Source organism: Rhodnius prolixus, unplaced genomic scaffold (genome assembly GCF_049639745.1).
Source record: "Rhodnius prolixus isolate KJV_2025 unplaced genomic scaffold, Rpr scaffold_3, whole genome shotgun sequence".
Taxonomy (NCBI): domain Eukaryota; kingdom Metazoa; phylum Arthropoda; class Insecta; order Hemiptera; family Reduviidae; genus Rhodnius; species Rhodnius prolixus.
In genome coordinates, this window is record NW_027411603.1 from 54,765,122 (window position 1) to 54,784,716 (window position 19,595).

At 31.0% G+C, this 19,595-nt stretch overlaps 1 protein-coding gene and 1 long non-coding RNA gene across 2 annotated transcripts; one reads left to right on the forward strand and one right to left on the reverse strand.

Moving 5' to 3' along the window:
- The first annotated feature begins 1,110 nt into the window (after nucleotides 1-1,110).
- Nucleotides 1,111-11,388, forward strand: LOC141453650 (salivary antigen-5-like). Its single transcript, XM_074127121.1, has 7 exons — nucleotides 1,111-1,249; nucleotides 2,028-2,669; nucleotides 3,994-4,115; nucleotides 5,283-5,364; nucleotides 5,689-5,858; nucleotides 6,569-6,666; nucleotides 10,845-11,388. The coding sequence occupies exons 2-7, from the start codon at nucleotides 2,561-2,563 to the stop codon at nucleotides 10,948-10,950; spliced, it is 687 nt and encodes a 228-aa protein (XP_073983222.1). The 5' UTR covers nucleotides 1,111-1,249; nucleotides 2,028-2,560; the 3' UTR covers nucleotides 10,951-11,388.
- LOC141453651 (uncharacterized) lies at nucleotides 10,923-14,703 on the reverse strand. The gene is made up of 2 exons (XR_012458108.1): nucleotides 13,074-14,703; nucleotides 10,923-12,988 (listed from the first exon to the last, which is right to left on the reverse strand). It is a non-coding gene; the product is annotated as an uncharacterized lncRNA (long non-coding RNA).
- Nucleotides 14,704-19,595: the final 4,892 nt, after the last annotated feature.

Consider the following 19,595-nt stretch of genomic DNA (forward strand, 5'->3'; position numbering starts at 1 on the left):
ATTTTTAATTAACAGCAAAACGCTTGTGCCAGTGCAGGACCCACCTGCTAATCTTAACCACGCGACTCAAATGGTTACCCTGCCGGCACACGCAGATCACAAGCTAAAAACTATTTCCATTTTTTGAGTGGAGACGCAATAAATATGTACACGTGAACTCAATCTCTAAAATTTGACCCCATTGCAATACTTTCACACACCAGGAATAACAGAATGTAAGAACGTGCCAGCCCCTATGGTAATAATGTAAGAGCGTTATAGTCTCTCCAGTATTCTATGCAGAAATATGATTGAGCACCTGCGGTTCACCCTCATATAAGAGTATTAAAACATGTATTTAATTTTCCATAATTGGTAAAGAAATAAATTTCTTGCATTACGTATTTGATGAGCGAGGGAGGGAAAAAGTATATGCGTATAATATAAATGGCATTGTAGGATGCTATCTACTGTTGCATAACTCATTAACAATAGCAATTTAACCTACACCTACACGTAGTATGAATTTGAGAACTGACGTGAGTATTTATTTATTAGAGTTTTATATCTTTGGGGGGTTCGTATATTTAGTTTACAATGTTGCATATGTTCATGTCTGGCCATGAAGTGTAAACAATAGTGTTATCATTTCATTGAATATTACCGAATTACTTATTCCTTAAATTAATTAATAAATCTGCTTAATTAATATTAGTGTGAAAGGAACTGACCAAGAACTCTGCTTTTACATTAATGATTATTATTTCATTAAAAATATAAGAAATAAAATTTGTAGTGTCTCAATTTTGGTCCATTATTAAAGTACATTGAGATTATATGCCAGTCATCTGATGTAGTATTCTTTACTTGTAGTGAGCTTCAAATAGCTGGAGAATTTAAATAATTGAGCCATCGCCAGAGGGTACTAAGTATTCGTTTGAAAATGGGGATCAAACTCCAATTTCCTATCTGAATGTCACTTTTCTTCAATCTTTTCATTCCTTTAATTTTGGCTTCTATTAGAGAACACTTGAGCCCTTTTTATTTTATTTATTTATTAACATGAAATGATTGAATATCTTACTCTGCACAGCAGACATTCCAGATTTACTGAATCGTAATTACCGTTTGAGAAGACGCTTCTTCTGTAATCGAAAGATCTACTCTGGAATAAAAATTAAGATAACGTGGTAAAGGTGACATATAATGTACGTGCTCAATTGAATATGGCAACTACATTATCGGCTTCCAATACCGCTGCTGTTATCAGGTCAGTGAATCATCCCTCAGTCGCCTGACTCACCTATCTTAGTCACAGTTACAGTCATATTTTTTTTTTTTTTTTTTTTTTTACAGTAATTACAGAATTACAGATAAGAGTATGGATTGTTAATCGCAGCAATTCGCGAATTGTAGAATGTGTGAATTTTCTTTGTCATCACACCTGAAGTTTCTGTCTGACAGATCAACTTAGGAATGTTTAAATAAGTTTTAATAACTTCTTATCTCATGGCTGGAATGCCATTGTTATTTCGATATGTTAGCGTCAGCTCTTTTAGACAAATGCCTGTAAAACTGACATGTAATAGGCTATAAGATGTATTTACTTCATGAAATAAGTCCAGTACTTTTAGGCCATTTATTAAAAAAAAAGGAACTGTTTCAGCACTTTCAACTTCCTCGCATTTGATAACAAATTATTAAAGACTCTCAAATTATTTATAAAGGTTGGTGCGATTGTTAACTGGAGTATTGTATATTGATATGAGAGGCAATATGGAACTACACTGAGATTTCGAGTGGCCGGATACATCCTTCAATAACCCTTCACTTGAAAGCGCACTCAGAATTTGACTTAGTGCATTGGGTGGATTTCAGGTCACCCCAGTCACTTAGTAATTTGTGACAATAATTCTTAGATAACTAGCCAGTCCAAAAAATTCAAGATTAGTAGAAAATTGAAATAGATTAGAGTTTCAGTTAAAACTGTAATAAATGAAATTAGGGCGTCGTGTAAGATTCTAACAGATGTGACGGTTATGTTTCAGATGGAGATCCCAAGCAGTGGAAGAGCACTTGCTTTCATGATAAGTATTATTTGCGGTAATAAATTAATCAGCAGGTGCCGGTGCTCGGCGATAAAACGCCGACAGACTACACAAACCGTGAAGGCTACTCGATTTTCGGGACAAACAACACATGATCTTACTTCAGAAACATACAATTGCTATAAAGTGAACATCTCAAGTAAAAGTTAAATAGTTATAATTTTTATTGGTGATGAAATGTGAAGCGGACAATAAAGTTTAGAATTGAGTTTGCATTTTGAGAAGTTATTGTTTGAGAAACAATAAGTGCCGCTTAGTATTATTTGGTGATGTATAAAGTTACACAGGAAAGAAGAAATTATATCTTTAAATTATAAAGAACACAAAATATTTCTTTATTTACTAAGGCCATTCAATTCAAAGAAAAATACATAAAAATTTATGGTCGAGTTAGTTGGTGGGGAGGGGAGTTGGTAATTTGCAGCTACAAGAATCGCGGCAAGTCGAATGGTAGTCTAAGTGGTCTGCAAGACATGGCTAGGTGCTGCACCCCTCTGGTGTTCTGTCTATTCGCAGTCCTGTTGGCCGGCTGTAGGGTCTGCTCGGCCGAACTGGCATGTTCCAACGCCAATACTCTTCTAGGTAAGTGCCGCTGGACATTTATTTAAGCAAATGAAATTTTATTACGCTTTAGAAGAGGTTTTTGATGAATTAGGATCAAAATTTCGAAATTAGTAACAAATGTCTCATTCGTCATACATGCTTGTTTTTTTAACACACTGACTGTAACGAATTTTTATCCACCTTCAGAAATCACTATATTTGTTTTGTGTAGAGAATTGCTTCTTCTACTTCTACTTATAAGTTTCTGACTCATTGCACTTTACCTCACTAAAAGAGGAAGGTTATACATACATATGTATGTTATGTGCGAAAATACAATAGCTATATAATTGAAAATTAGGAAGTGATTCAAAGAGTGAAATGGTATGGGGTCAATTTTTGTTTTTTTATTAAGCTGCAGCCAGAGCCAGGGGGGGCGGCGGCTTAACCTATAGTGCAGGGTGTGCAATGCACACGAGCTAGAGCCGCCCCCCTGGCTGGCAGCTTAACAAAACATTAATAATAATGCGAAAGTAAGATGTACAAATGTTCACGACATTTTCAATTTCATGACTACACAGTAATTATATTATTTATAAAACTAATTTTTCATAATGTCGTCTTGATATTAATAAACTTAACAAATAAGTTTTGTTTACTGTAAGATTTACATTTCATATTCTAGACGTATTTAAAATTTTTAAAAAAGCCGATTGTATGTAATTAGCAATTTTTTACTAAATCTTTTCATTTTTTTAAAGTTGTTTCTTCCGTTACGACAAGATTTTCTATCAAGCATAAAATTTTCTTATGTTCAGGAAATTCTTCTATGTGGAATCAAAAATTTCCATTTTCAGCAGAATTGTTGCTGATAAAGTCAATAATCAAGTGTTGATGAGGGTTTGTTGAGTTTCTTCTACAATGATCCCAGTAACGGGTAGATTGCAGTTTGTATCGCAAAAAGCAATTACCTAGGTCTAAAAGTGGAAAACCCCAAGGTGCCTGTAGATTCGGTTTTAGGACCACTTTTCTTTTTAATTTATGACAGTGTTGGTAAGTTCTGCTCTGACCACAGACCGGTGTTGTTTGCGGATTTCATCAGAGGCAATACAAGGCCTGTTTTGCCTTGGGCTACATTACGATGGGCTACAGGTTGGGCACAGCTGTTGTGTACGAAGGGTCAGTAGTCTTGGCAGGTCTTTTTTTCGGCTGTTTTCCGATCTGTTATGAGCTAAGGACGGATTTTCTATTAAAATATCGGAAATTAAAGGACAGAGCACCCTGCGCTCGAGAGGTTCTCTTTTGTTATTAACGCCACTTTCAATGCTATGAATGGATTTAAAACATTGAATGGCATGTTTAGGCATGAAAAAGCTAACCGAACGAGACAAACAGCTTCTGCTTGACCTGCACAACAACTACAGGGACCTGATCGCCTCTGGTAGTCTGGCTGAACAACCTGCCGCTCAGAACATGCTGCAACTGGTAAATCTCATTTTTGGATTTCATCACGTTTTAAGGGATAAAATATTTTGTTTTCTTACTCTAAATAGTTAATGTTGTAGTAAACTAATTTGTTATTTCATAATATTTTTAGAGTAATTATGATGATTTATTTATGATTATTATTTTTACCAGAGGATTTCCTAGTCTTAGGGAGTATTTCCTCAACTTAATAGCAATTATTGTAAAAGAATCCATCACAGTAGTGTAGTAAGTTTTGAGGTCGTCTGAGGCCGAAAAAGTAGTTTTTAGAAAAACTGAGATTTTATCTTAAAAACAAAAAAATCACAGTAATGTGAAATTTTATTCTCCGTTTTGATTTTACCTTACAGAAAAGTTCAAATTCTCTCTAGCGGAAATTACGCTTTATTGAAGGTATCTTTCAGTTTTTATAAGATATCGCTAAAAATGGCAGAACCAGTTTCTTTTAACTTTGTATACGTTTCGTACTCATATTGATCTAAAAGTTTTATTTGTGACACATTTCCAGGAAAATGTTTATTAAGGCTTCTCTCTAAGGTACCATTTCAGTAAAATCTATATTTTATAAAATCATATCCTTTGTAAGGGAAAGATAAATATGTTGCTAAAATTTCGACTTTGCAAACAATTCCATTACCGGAAGTAGACCTTCCCTGAAAGGTATTTGTGCGATTTTTGCGCCACCACAGTTTCTTTAAGTACATTGTTTGCAAAATGTTTATTCAAATAAACAGTGTTTATTTGAATAATGATTATAGGACAATTCGTTTTAGAGTATTCTGAGAACTTAAGGGAGTATGTTTCCTCTAAAAGGTCGTTTCTGGATAATATGCAGTTTTAGAATGTGGATAATGTCCGTTGTAAAACTTGTAGTGAGAGCGTCATGTGCGAAAACGTACTAAATTTTTTACTTTTTATGAAAACCTGTACCTGTCTGATAGTATGTCAAAGGGTAGATAAGGGCAACTGAAGGTCGAAAAATGTAAGCTCTGTCAGTCTTTCCCTATTTCAGCAGTGTAACGTATACATTTTTCAAGAAAAAACAATCAGTGTTCTAATTTACCTATATTATATTAGTAATATTAACCAGAAATTTCTAAAATTCAAATTAGTTTTTTAAATCTTAAATAGTTTTAATTTTCTCCTGTGTGTGTTTTTATGGTACAGAACTGGGACGATCACGCAGCGCAGCTGGCCCACCGTTGGGCGAGTGGATGTCAGTTCGCGCACAATACTCCTGAAAATAAGGGTAAGTGAAGAAAGCTGTCATATGGCTTCCTTAAGTATAAGCATTGCCACACTTGCTACATGTTTATTTCCCTTAACCCTGCAAGAGAAATGTTTTGAAAGTCTTTCTGGCGACTGCTGTAAGTCTACTTTACGACAGCTGCTATTCTGCCCTAGAATGACAATCATATAAAAATTAGGAAGAAAAAACTCAATTAGTTTTAAAATCTTGAATAGCTCTACTCAAAGAGCTCAAAACTTCCTTTAATTTTTACTCAACTATATTTTATGTGATACTCGTATAAAATGTTTATAAACTTGATTTCCTTTTTTTACATTTGTACAGATGGCTCGCCGATGGGCCAAAACCTTTATATAAAGATGTCAACCAGAGCACAGAATGTGAATAAGACATTCAGCGCGTGGGTGAAGAGCATGGTGAAGGGCTGGTTCGACGAGGTGCAGTTGTATGCCTATGGTGACTCCTTCTCTGCCCAAACAGGACACTACACTCAGGTCAGTGGCCATTCCTGGTACCTGATCTACTGTAAATATATTGCCGATCTTTTTCTCAGGTGGACTACTCAAGATTCCTTGACTATTACGGTCATTTGGCGGGCTGACTAGCAACCTAAGTCGTAAATGAAAGGGGTATCTGAAATGAGGAGAGACGATGTCTTTACATAATTTATGCTATCAAACAATGCCATTACAAACACAAACATCATTTATTATCGTCAAGACAACTTCACATACAGACAAACGGCCTACGGAGATAGTTGTTGTATGAAACTATTAAGCGAACCTTACGGTAAACTCTAGCACAGCCAATACAAGAAGTCATGAGACTAGTGGCAGAGGATAGCTGGTTCAGAGAAGACTGTGTCGATAACAGAGTTTGCTCGGCGTAAAAAGCGTTTTTTGATTATCTCGAATAAAAATATATTAACGAAGATAAATTTCCTATCCATTCTCTTTTGTTTTTCCGAATAAATAAATCTGTTACATCGTCTAGAAGGTATGTGCGCCTAGAGATGCTTACCATTCGAAGATTATATTGGACGCCTTGATCAGAATAAATTAGTCCTCTGACAACTTTTATTGAATCCTTGATAAATTTTGCCAAATACTAAATTTAACTATAAGTTAGCGTGCTTATTTGCCTGAATTATGATTGAAAACCGACGGAGATGTTATACCCTCAAAATTTTTCTTCTATATTTCAGATGGTTTGGGCCAAAACTGCCAGACTAGGTTGTGGATATTCGTATTACCTGCAAGATTTCTGGTATGTAGGATACCTAGTCTGCAACTACAGTCCAGCGTAAGTATGTCATAGCGTAAAGGATACTAAATGAAAACTAGACTTCTCCACTCTAGTAAACATTTCATTAATAAATTCTAACTTTAAGTAATTGATTTAAACCAGTTCACATTAATTAATCCTTGTTTACTTCTTAAACTTCTTCGAATACCAGTAAATATTCTCTTTAATAATTTTTTCGCAACAATTAACGGTAAACGGTATTCAGGCATACGAATGAAATACTTCATTCAAATACTGCAACTTCACTTTCAATGTATAAGAATATAAATGGTCTCTTTTAGTTTCTATGGAAAATATAATACATAATCAGATTTTTTCTTTGGGAGAGCAAACAACTTCTTAATCAAAAATTTGTGCAGACCCTCCATCTCTGTTATGTTATCATATCTCCAAACCTGTGCCTCATAACTGATAAAAGATCTAATAAGAATCTAAAAAACTTCATATTTTCCTTCCAAATTGATATTCTTGTTACCAATAAAGGAGCGCCATGTGGAATGCATCCCAAACTTTGCAATGGTCAGATTATGTTTGAAATGTTTCTTCAACGACAATTGTGGGATAACACTAACTCCAAGATACTTGTAGCAGTTTACGATTGTCTTACAATGTCTTTTTCTTGATACGTCCATTTTTCTTTCCTTGAAAGTCTTCCTCCTTAGCGAAATATGTACCATTACTTTAGTCTTATTTAAATTTATCTCTAAATTCCATAATGAGCAATATTCACTTAATTTATTCATCAGTCTTTGTAATCCATTAGGTTGAGTTGCCAACAAGTCTATGTAGTCTGCAAACATTAAACAATTTACACTTTTATTTTCAGTCTTAACACCACCTTCGAGGAACTCCGGCAGAACGTTAATAAAGTATGTAAATAAATTTGGTGATAATAAACAACCTTGCCTGAGACATACTTTAGATACTAACATGTTTGTTATACCATCTGTGGTCCAAACTGCAGATGACGTATCTGTATATCAACTCTCTAGTATAAATTTGGAAGATATGCCCATAGAATAGAGCTTACAAAAAGGTGCACTACGGTCAGGGGAATCAAACGCCGACTTAAAGTCGACGAACAAAGTATAAAGTTTACCCCTCTTGAGCCTTGGGGCAGCTTTTAACTTAATTATATTTAGGAAAGTAAACAAATTATCCACCGTTGCATACCCCTCCTAAAGACCACCTGACATTCATTTACAATTTTATTCTCTTCTGCCCAATCTTGTATATCCTGTTTTGCAATAATCCTACAAACAACTTAGAAACTGAGTTCATAAAACTTATACCCTTGTGGTCAGCAACAATTGCCCTTTTTAAATAATGGAAAAATAATTGCATTTCCAAAACTATTTGGCAGCTGTGCAGAATTAAATATATAATTATATGCTTTAGAAATTTGTTCAACTGTTTTTAAAACCTTCTGTAAGTATTCTGACAAATCCTGGAGATTCTCTATCTTCGCTCTAACTAATACTGCCTCCAATTCTTCAAAACTAAAAGGAGAGTCCAGATTTTCACACTTAACGAAGCATACAAGAAACACAAATGGAATTTATTTCTTTATTTAAAAGCTGATCAAAGTGACCTATCCATTCTCCGCTAGTTATCCTCCCACTAGAGATTCTAAATTTAGCTTTAAAAGTATTAACAATTTTCCAAAACTCCCTAGCATCTTTAGCTTTTTCAAACCTTTCCTCAGTTGATAAATAATAGCTAGTTATCTTTTCTTTACATATCTGTTAACATCTAGTATTTATTTCTAAATATATTTTTTTAATCCACATTGAATTGCTCTTTTTAAATAAATTCAAAAGCGAAAAAGATTGTTTCCTATATATACATTACATTCTCTGTCATACCACACTTTTTCATTTGCATACTTTACATACATTTATTCTTACCCAACCAAGCACATTCCTTACTTAAACTGGTAAAACAAAATTTATCTTTTCCTGTGCACTTTTTCAGCCTATCAAACTGTTCAGAACTTTTAGTTGTAAGTTCCTCTAACTTAATGTAATGCATAATCATTTTTAGTCCACCTCATTTTAGGTAATTACATACTATTTAATCTTCTTTGTAATACAAGACAGACCTAAAGATAAACACGCATATGATCAGAGAAATTCTGACCAAGTACCTCGAACTTACAAACATAATCAATCCATTAGTTCCAAAGATGGAACTTATGAGTATTTATTTTCACAACAGATATCATTTACTGAACAACCTTGACCACCAATATAGGTAAATTCATCTAGTTTGTCTCCTACTGTCCTGCCATTTAAAATAACTAACCCTTTAAAATTCAAAAACTCTTCTCGTCTATTATTAAGTTTGTTATTTTTAGCCATCTCACATCAAATACATTAGCATGGCCATTTAACTATTCTTCCGGCAATAGCTGACATTCATGTCTCCCCTAAAGTATAAATCTTTCATTTTGGTAACAATTTAAAATTACATTTGCCTCTTGGACTGACCCAATATTTTACATTGGCATCACATAAAACTCGTCTTTACCTGATAGACATTATATTAAATAAAATTATTAAATCTGACAAATTTAAGCATCCTGGAATATAACCACATTTTCTTACTCCCAATAAATAGCCACCTTTAGCCATGGCAAACTTACTTATTCTTACAGCTAGTATCCACTTTAAATCTTCATCTATAAAATAGTTCCCTTTCTTCTTTTTCTTTTTTTCTACAAAAGTTTCCACTAACAGAAAAATATCATAATTTCTTATATATTTAAAGAACAACACACCATATAATTTATTTTTTAATCCCATATATTGAACGCTAAAATAGTTATAACAACCCCTATTTATTCTTTTATCGTTTACTTTCCCCTGGGAATTTTTTGAAACTACCTCCATGAATTTATCGTCCTTATTTTCCATTAAATGTCAGTAATAGCTTTCATGTCAAGTGCGTTTTCAGTAACGAATCCTTTTTTTTTGGTCCCAGAAAAATTTCTTGTCACGAAATATTATAAATCCATTTTTCATAAACACTCTTCCTTATTTTCTTCTTCTTAAATCCAACAACTTTTCTAATTACCCGTTGATCTAATGTCAAATCACATGATTCCCAAATTCCAGTATTTTTCAATTTTTTTGAATTATGCAGAACTGTATTAACATCATTGAACTGCATAAATTCAATCACAAAAATATTTTGGCCTAAATAATAAATTCTACTCATTTTTGGTAATTGAATTCCAAAAGTCGTAATACATAAATCTCTTATCTTACTTTCCGCATCATTTCCATCACTTGCAGGCACTCCTTTTAAAACTAAATTTTTATCTTTACTTTTTCTCATTAAATTTTCCACGTTCTTATACAAAATCTCATTTTGTTTCTCTAACTTTGCAATTCTACATTTTAGATTTTCATTTTCGTTTAAAACTACACCAATTTTACCTTTCTATCTAGCATATCAAAATCCTCCTTTTTCGGAAGATCATTCAAGTTCTCCTCATACAAAGAACTAATTTAAATTAATAATCTCTCCTCATTAAAAATTTAAACTTCCCCTGACATTATCTTTAGAATAGACTTTTTAAATTCTCTTTGTTCCGGTGACGTAATACTTCTTCTCTTATTTGTACTATAATGTTCAATGTATTTATTCTCAACGGACATACATTAAATAATTTAAACGGGCTTTAGTATAGTATCTGTTACTTTTTAAAATAGACAATAACAGTAACAGTACATACGCGTGTGGGTATAATGTAGCAGGTATTGTTCTCCTCTAAGCTCTTCCCCACCACTCGCTACAAATTTACAATTCACAGCAAATTCACATTTTCAAAAAAAAATCACTATTTTCTCACTTTTATCAAATGTTTAAAAAATAGATTTATACTCAATTAACACCACACTATTTCATACTATTACTGTGCAAAAATTCTATTAAATTCAATTAGTATTACCATTGAAATAATCAGTTTCTACATAAGCTCACGCTTCAAATGCTTAGGGTCAACTCTCTTAATAATGGAAGTAAGAGAAAGTCTGTGAGGTTTTCACTCTTGATTTGTAACTAAAAAACTCCACTGAGAATTCACTTTGTCACCACCTCACAGTTGTAATCTCATATTTTAATTACTTTGGCTAACCCTATCCTTTCAACATTTATATTTTCTGTTTTAGTGGAAATTACGTTGGGCAGAAACCCTATAGGAAGGGCAAGATCAACTGTGAGGTGCACGATCTAGAACCCTCAACCAGATACAAAAATCTTTGTATAAATAAATGAATAAAGTAAAAAGTTAAAAGAACAAATTGAACGATATTTAAAGGTGAAACCAAATTTATTTTTACATAAACACATTATATACTATTCACATATTTACATTCAACGTCTGATCCATTGTAAAATAAAATTTGTAATATGTCTGGTACTAGTTGAACAATGTAACCAGAATAAAAAGTTTTAAAAAATACATTACAAATGCAACCTCCAGCTAGTGATAAATGGCCAGTTTCAGTTTAAATCTGCACATCCAAAGCCGCTGTTTATTGGTTCTGGCCAATCCTGCTAATTACAGATTTGATGAAATCGAATACTACAATAGCTTTTTGGATGATGGTTCGAAATACACCGTTTTTGGAGGTTTGGGATCTTATAAGATAATTTTTTAGCTATGTAGAGTAATTTATAAATAATAAGAATAACTTAAATCTTCTTACAAAACTGTTTCATTTTTTTCCCTAAACAACTTGCTCACCTAGCTTATCCTGTTCAGTTCCGTGATTAGTGATTAATAGACAGTGCAATTTAAGGCGTTTGTGTTAATAGTAGTAATAAGTGGTTGTTCTCGACGAAAGAACACCGGGGCGGAGCCCTAAAATGCACTAAGGATAGCACCAGTCGCCTATGTCTTCAAATGTTCATGTGCTTAAAGTAGGAAAAAATAAATAATAGAAATGCACTTGTGCAAGAGAATTACAAACCTATTCATGATGTAAAACAATTAATATTAGTTAACATTAAAATGTGCAATAATTTCATCAACCTGAATAAAAAAAAAGAAATGAAGTAGCGTCTTACAAATACAATTCGAATCTGAATATACACGTCCAAGTTAACTACAGGATTAAGTTTAAATATAAATAAATAAAGTTATAATGGAATGTCACGTTATAGAAAGTGATAACTGACACTAACCAATGTTAGGCTCACGTTGTGCTCTAACATCATGGTCTGCATCGAGCAGGAGCATTTCCAAGAGGTCTAGAGAGTTCTTTAAACTCAGCCACCTGTCAAGCCTTTCGGGTTAGTAACTGTCAACTCTGGGCAATACATAAGCTACTGTATTAGAGGCCATCAGTACTAGTCACCGAAGTATTTGAAAACTCGTTTTTGGCGTTGCAATCAACCTAAACAGTGATCTCGTTTTGTATTTGTATTCTTGCAGACTTATGAAGACAATTGAATCAGACCTGCACATCTCAGTAGCAAATATTCTTTATCTGGGCACTTAGAAAAACTCGGCAGATCTGAGTTAAGTCCTTGTTTCATATCAAATACCTTCAAAAATTAAACGATTAAATCTCTTCTTCTATTTATCAGAATTCATTGAATTCTTTATCAAATTCTAGAGAACCGTTAGCTCTGTAACTGATAAAAACTGCAATGTTTAAGTGATAACAGTTACTGAGTTATAGAAGTTTTCAAACACCTTCAATCTCTAAACGATTATATCTCTTCTTCTATTTATCAGAATTCGATAAATTCTTAGCCCAATTGTAAAGAATTGTAAAGTTAGCTTTATAACAAAGCAATGTTTTAGTGACAATAGTAATTCAGATATGGAAGATTGAATTTAAGAGGTCTTAACATAATTTAAACCATCTCTTCTTCTATTTATCAGAATTCAATGAATTCTTTAACAAATTTTATCTGTATATGGAGACTATTGTTGTCTATAATTGTGTAAATTCTAGTAATAATCTATCGAGCAGAAAACGAGATATTTAGGGTAAAAATTGGTTTCCGTTCTATTAAGTAAAAACTTTACGTTCAAATATCTCGAAAACTACTCGATATTTTGTTTATATTTCATGTGTATATGGAGACCACTATTGTCTATAATTGTTAGCTCTATAACTGATATAAACTGCAATGTACGTAATAGTGATAATAGAAATTGAAATACGGATCGTTAAATATTACAGGTTTTCAAATACCTTCAAACTTAAAACGATAATAGGATGAAAAAATAAATGCCATTTCAGTCGAGTAAAATTTATTTTGCCGAGCTTTCGACCTAGGGACTAGGTCATCTTCAGGGCTGTGGAACATATTTACAGTTTGTTAACAATGGTTCTATTGAAATGAATATGTATAATAAAACGAAATTTACTAAAATTATTTACCTAGTTTAGAAAGTAATACTTTTACATTTCAGGGTTGGTGTGTCTTCTGTCTTGTCTGTTCATGGACGGAGTGCGATCGGTCTATGTGTAATATGTGTTAGGTTGTGTGGAAGACAGTGTTGCCAATTGTCAAGTATTATGTAGTTGTTGTTTAAATTGTTCATGTCTGTTTTGAAATTTAAACTGTTTTCTGTCTTAGATATGTATTTCATTTCTAGCACTTTCCTTTTTAGTCTGTTGGTTTCTGATTTAAGTATTTTTGTGTTTGGGAAATCGAAAGTGCGATTATTTTCTGTGCTGTGTTTCTAAAAGCTCGGCAAAATAAATTTTACTCGACTGAAATAGCATTTATTTTTTCATCCTACTGAAACTATGAATCAGTCACCAAAAAGAATGAACAACCATTAAAACGATAATTTCTCTACTTCTATTTAACAGAATTTAATGAATTCATTAACAAATTGCCGAAAAAGTTAGCTCTGTAACTGATCAAACACACGAAACCAAAATTTATCTCTAAATATCTCGTTTCCTACTCAACAGATTTCTACGAAATTTTATACAATTATATACAAATATTGTCACCATATACAGGTGAAATATAAACAAAATCTATCGAGTAGTTTTCAAGATATTTGAAGTTAAAGTTTTCACTTTATAGAATGAAAACAAACTTTAACTCTCAATATCTCGTTTTCTCCTCGATAGATTTTTACTAAAATTTACACAATTATAAACAACAATAGTCTCCATATACAGGTAAACTATAAAAAAATTTATCGAGAAGTTTTCGAGATATTTGAAAGTTAATTTTTCACTTTATATAATGGAAACAAATTTTAACTCTAAATATGTCGTTTTCTGCTGGATAGATTTTTACTAAAATTTACACAATTATAGACAAAAGTAGTTTCCATATACAGGTAAATTATGAACAAAAGCTATCAAGTAGTTTTCTAGATATTTGAAGTTAAAGTTTTTACTTTATAGAACGAAAACAAATTTTAACCCTAAATATCTCGTTTTCTACTCTATAGATTTTTACTAAAATTTACACAATTATAGGCAGTAGTAGTCTCCATATACAGATAAAATATAAACAAAATCTATCAAGTAGTTTTCGAGATATTTGAACGTAAAGTTTATACTTTATAGAACGGAAACCAATTTTAATCCTAAATATCTCGTTTTCTGCTCGATAGATTTATACTAGAAATTACACAATTATAGACAATAGTAATCTCCATATACAGGTAAATTATGCACAAAAGCTAACGAGCAGTTTTCGCGATTTTTGAACTTAAAGTTTTCACTTTATAGAATGGAAACAAAATTTAACCCTAAATATCTCGTTTTATGCTCAATAGATTTTTACTAAAATTTACACAATTGTAGACAATAGTGATCTCCATATACAGATAAAATATAAACAAAATCTATCAAGTAGTTTTCGAGATATTTGAACGTAAATCTTTTACCTAATAGAACGGAAACAAATTTAAACCCTAAATATCTCGTTTTCTGCTAGATAGATTTTTACGAGAATTTACACAACTATAGACAATAGTAGTCTCCACGTACAGATAAAATATAAACAAAATCTATCGAATAGTTTACGAGATATTTAATGTTAAAATTTTCACTTTATACAACGGAAACAAACTTTTAACCCTAAATACCTCGTTTTCTGCTTGATAGATTATTACTAGAATTTACACAATTATAGACAATAGTAGTCTCCATATACAGATAAAATATTAACAAAATCTATCGAGGTATTTTCGAGATATTTGATGATAAAGTTTTCAGTTTTTAGAACGGAAACAAACTATAACCATAAATATCTCGTTTTCTGCTGGATTGATTTTTACTGAAATTCACACAATTATAGACAAAAGTAGTCTCCATATACAGATAAAATATTAACAAAATCTATCGAGGTATTTTCGAGATATTTGATGATAAAGTTTTCAGTTTTTAGAACGGAAACAAACTATAACAATAAATATTTCGTTTCCTGCTAGATAGATTTTTACTAGAATTTACATAATTATAGACCATAGTAGTCTCCATATACAGATAAAATATTAACAAAATCTATCGAGATATTTTCGAGATATTTGATGATATAATTTTCAGTTTATAGAACGGAAACAAACTATAACCATAAATATTTCGTTTTCTGCTGGATTGATTTTTACTGAAATTTACACAATTATAGACAAAAGTAGTCTCCATATACAGATAAAATATTAACAAAATCTATCGAGGAATTTTCGAGATATTTGATGATAAAGTTTTCAGTTTATAGAACGGAAACAAACTATAACCATAAATATCTCGTTTTCTGCTCGATAGATTTTTACTAGAATTTTCACAACTATAGACAATAGTAGTCTCCATATACAGATAAAATATTAACAAAATCTATCGAGGTATTTTCGAGATATTTGGTGATAAAAGTTTCAGTTTATTGAACGGAAACCAATATTAACGTTAAATATCTCGTTTTCTACTCGATAGATTTTTACTAGAATTTACCCAATTATAGACAATAGTAGTCTCCATATACAGATAAAATATAAACAAAATCTATCGAGTAGTTTTCGAGATATTTGGTGATAAAGTTTCAGTTTATAGAACGGAAACAAACTATAACCATAAATATCTCGTTTTCTGCTGGATTGATTTTTACTAAAATTTACACAATTATAGACAAAAGTAGTCTCCATATACAGATAAAATATTAACAAAATCTATGGAGGTATTTTCGAGATATTTGATGATATAATTTTCAGTTTATAGAACGGAAACAAACTATAACCATAAATATCTCGTTTTCTGCTGGATTGATTTTTACTGAAATTTACACAATTATAGACAAAAGTAGTCTCCATATACAGATAAAATATTAACAAAATCTATCGAGATATTTTCGAGATATTTGATGATAAAGTTTTCAGTTTTTAGAACGGAAACAAACATTAACCCTAAATATCTCGTTTTCTGCTCGATAGATTTATACTAGAATTTACACAGCTATAGACAATAGTAGTCTCCGTATACAGATAAAATATTAACAAAATCTATCGAGGTATTTTCGAGATATTTGATGATATAATTTTCATTTTATAGAACGGAAACAAACTATAACCATAAATATTTCGTTTTCTGCTGGATTGATTTTTACTGAAATTTACACAATTATAGACAAAAGTAGTCTCCATATACAGATAAAATATTAACAAAATCTATCGAGGTATTTTCGAGATATTTGATGATAAAGTTTTCAGTTTATAGAACGGAAACAAACTATAACCATAAATATCTCGTTTTCTGCTCGATAGATTTTTACTAGAATTTACACTATTATAGACAAAAGTAGTCTCTATATACAGATAAAATATTAACAAAATCTATCGAGTAGTTTTCGAGTTATTTAAACGTAATGTTTTTACTTTATAGAACGGTAACCAATTTTAACGCTAAATATCTCGTTTTCTGCTCGATAGATTTTTACTAGAATTTTCACAATTATAGACGATAGTAGTCTCCATATATAGATAAAATATTAACAAAATGTATCGAGTAGTTTTCAAGATATTTGGTGATAAAATTTTCAGTTTATTGAACGGAAACAAACTATAACCATAAATATCTCGTTTTCTGCTGGATTGATTTTTACTGAAATTTACACAATTATAGACAATAGTAGTCTCCTTATACAGATAAAATATAAACAAAATCTATTGAGTAGTTTTCGAGATATTTGAACTTAAAGTTTTTACTTTATTAAACGGTAACAAACATTAACCCTAAATATCTCGTTTTCTGCTCGATAGATTTTTACTAGAAATTATACACCTATAGACAATAGTAGTCTCTATATACAGATAAAATATTAACAAAATCTATCGTGTAGTTTTCGAGATATTTGGTGATAAAGTTTTCAGTTTATAGAACGGAAATAAATTATAACCATAAATATCTCGTTTTCTGCTGGATTGATTTTTACTGAAATTTACACAATTATAGACAAAAGTAGTCTCCATATACAGATAAAATATAAACAAAATCTATCGAGGTATTTTCGAGATATTTGATGATAAAGTTTTCAGTTTTTAGAACGGAAACAAACTATAACCATAAATATTTCGTTTCATGCTAGATAGATTTTTACTAGAATTTACATAATTATAGACCATAGTAGTCTCCATATACAGATAAAATATTAACAAAATCTATCGAGGTATTTTCGAGATATTTGATGATAAATGTTTCAGTTTATAGAACGGAAACAAACTATAACCATAAATATCTCGTTTTCTGCTGGATTGATTTTTACTGAAATTCACACAATTATAGACAAAAGTAGTCTCCATATACAGATAAAATATTAACAAAATCTATCGAGGTATTTTCGAGATATTTGATGATAAAGTTTTCAGTTTTTAGAACGGAAACAAACTATAACCATAAATATTTCGTTTCCTGCTAGATAGATTTTTACTAGAATTTACATAATTATAGACCATAGTAGTCTCCACGTACAAATAAAATATAAACAAAATCTATTAAGTACTTTTTGAGAAATTTGACCTTAAAGTTTTCAGTTTATAGAACAGAAACAAACTATAACCAGAAATATCTCGTTTTCTGCTCGATAGATTTTTACTAGAATTTACACAACTATAGACAATAGTAGTCTCCACGTACAGATAAAATATAAACAAAATCTTTCAAATACTTTTCGAGATATTAGACCTTAAAGTTTTCAGTTTATAGAACAGAAAAAACATTAACCATAAATATCTCGTTTCCTGCTCGATAGATTTTTACTAGAATTTACCCAATTATAGACAATAGTAGTCTCCATATACAGATAAAATATAAACAAAATCTATCGAGTAGTTTTCGAGATATTTGAACTTAACGTTTTCACTTTATAGAACGGTAACAAACATTAACTCTAAATATCTCGTTTTCTGCTCGATAGATTTTTACTAGAATTTACACAATTATAGACAAAAGTAGTCTCCATGTACAGATAAAATATTAACAAAATCTATCGAGGTATTTTCGAGATATTTGATGATAAAGTTTTCAGTTTTTAGAACGGAAACAAACTATAACCATAAATATTTCGTTTCCTGCTGGATTGATTTTTACTGAAATTTACACAATTATAGACAATAGTAGTCTCCATATACAGATAAAATTTAAACAAAATCTATCGAGTAGTTTTCGAGATATTTGAACGTAAAGTTTTTACTTTATAAAACGGTAACAAACACTAACCCTAAATATCTCGTTTTCTGCTCGATAGATTTTTACTAGAATTTATACACCTATAGACAATAGTAGTCTCTATATACAGATAAAATATTAACAAAATCTATCGAGTAGTTTTCGAGATATTTGGTGATAAAGTTTTCAGTTTATAGAACGGAAACAAACTGTAACCATAAATATCTCGTTTTCTGCTGGATTGATTTTTACTGAAATTCACACAATTATAGACAAAAGTAGTCTCCATATACAGATAAAATATTAACAAAATCTATCGAGGTATTTTCGAGATATTTGATGATAAAGTTTTCAGTTTTTAGAACGGAAACAAACTATAACCATAAATATTTCGTTTCCTGCTAGATAGATTTTTACTAGAATTTACATAATTATAGACCATAGTAGTCTCCATATACAGATAAAATATTAACAAAATCTATCGAGATATTTTCGAGATATTTGATGATATAATTTTCAGTTTATAGAACGGAAACAAACTATAACCATAAATATTTCGTTTTCTGCTGGATTGATTTTTACTGAAATTTACACAATTATAGACAAAAGTAGTCTCCATATACAGATAAAATATTAACAAAATCTATCCAGGTATTTTCGAGATATTTGATAATAAAGTTTTCAGTTTATAGAACGGAAACAAATTATAACCATAAATATCTCGTTTTCTGCTCGATAGATTTTTACTAGAATTTTCACAACTATAGACAATAGTAGTCTCCATATACAGATAAAATATTAACAAAATCTATCGAGGTATTTTCGAGATATTTGATGATAAATGTTTCAGTTTATAGAACGGAAACAAACTATAACCATAAATATCTCGTTTTCTGCAGGATTGATTTTTATTGAAATTTACACAATTATAGACAAAAGTAGTCTCCATATACAGATAAAATATTAACAAAATCTATCGTGTAGTTTTCGAGATATTTGGTGATAAAATTTCAGTTTATTGAACGGAAACCAATATTAACGCTAAATATCTCGTTTTCTACTCGATAGATTTTTACTAGAATTTACCCAATTATAGACAATAGTAGTCTCCATATACAGATAAAATATAAACAAAATCTATCGAGTAGTTTTCGAGACATTTGGTGATAAAGTTTCAGTTTATAGAACGGAAACAAACTATAACCATAAATATCTCGTTTTCTGCTCGATAGATTTATACTAGAATTTACAAAGCTATAGACAATAGTAGTCTCC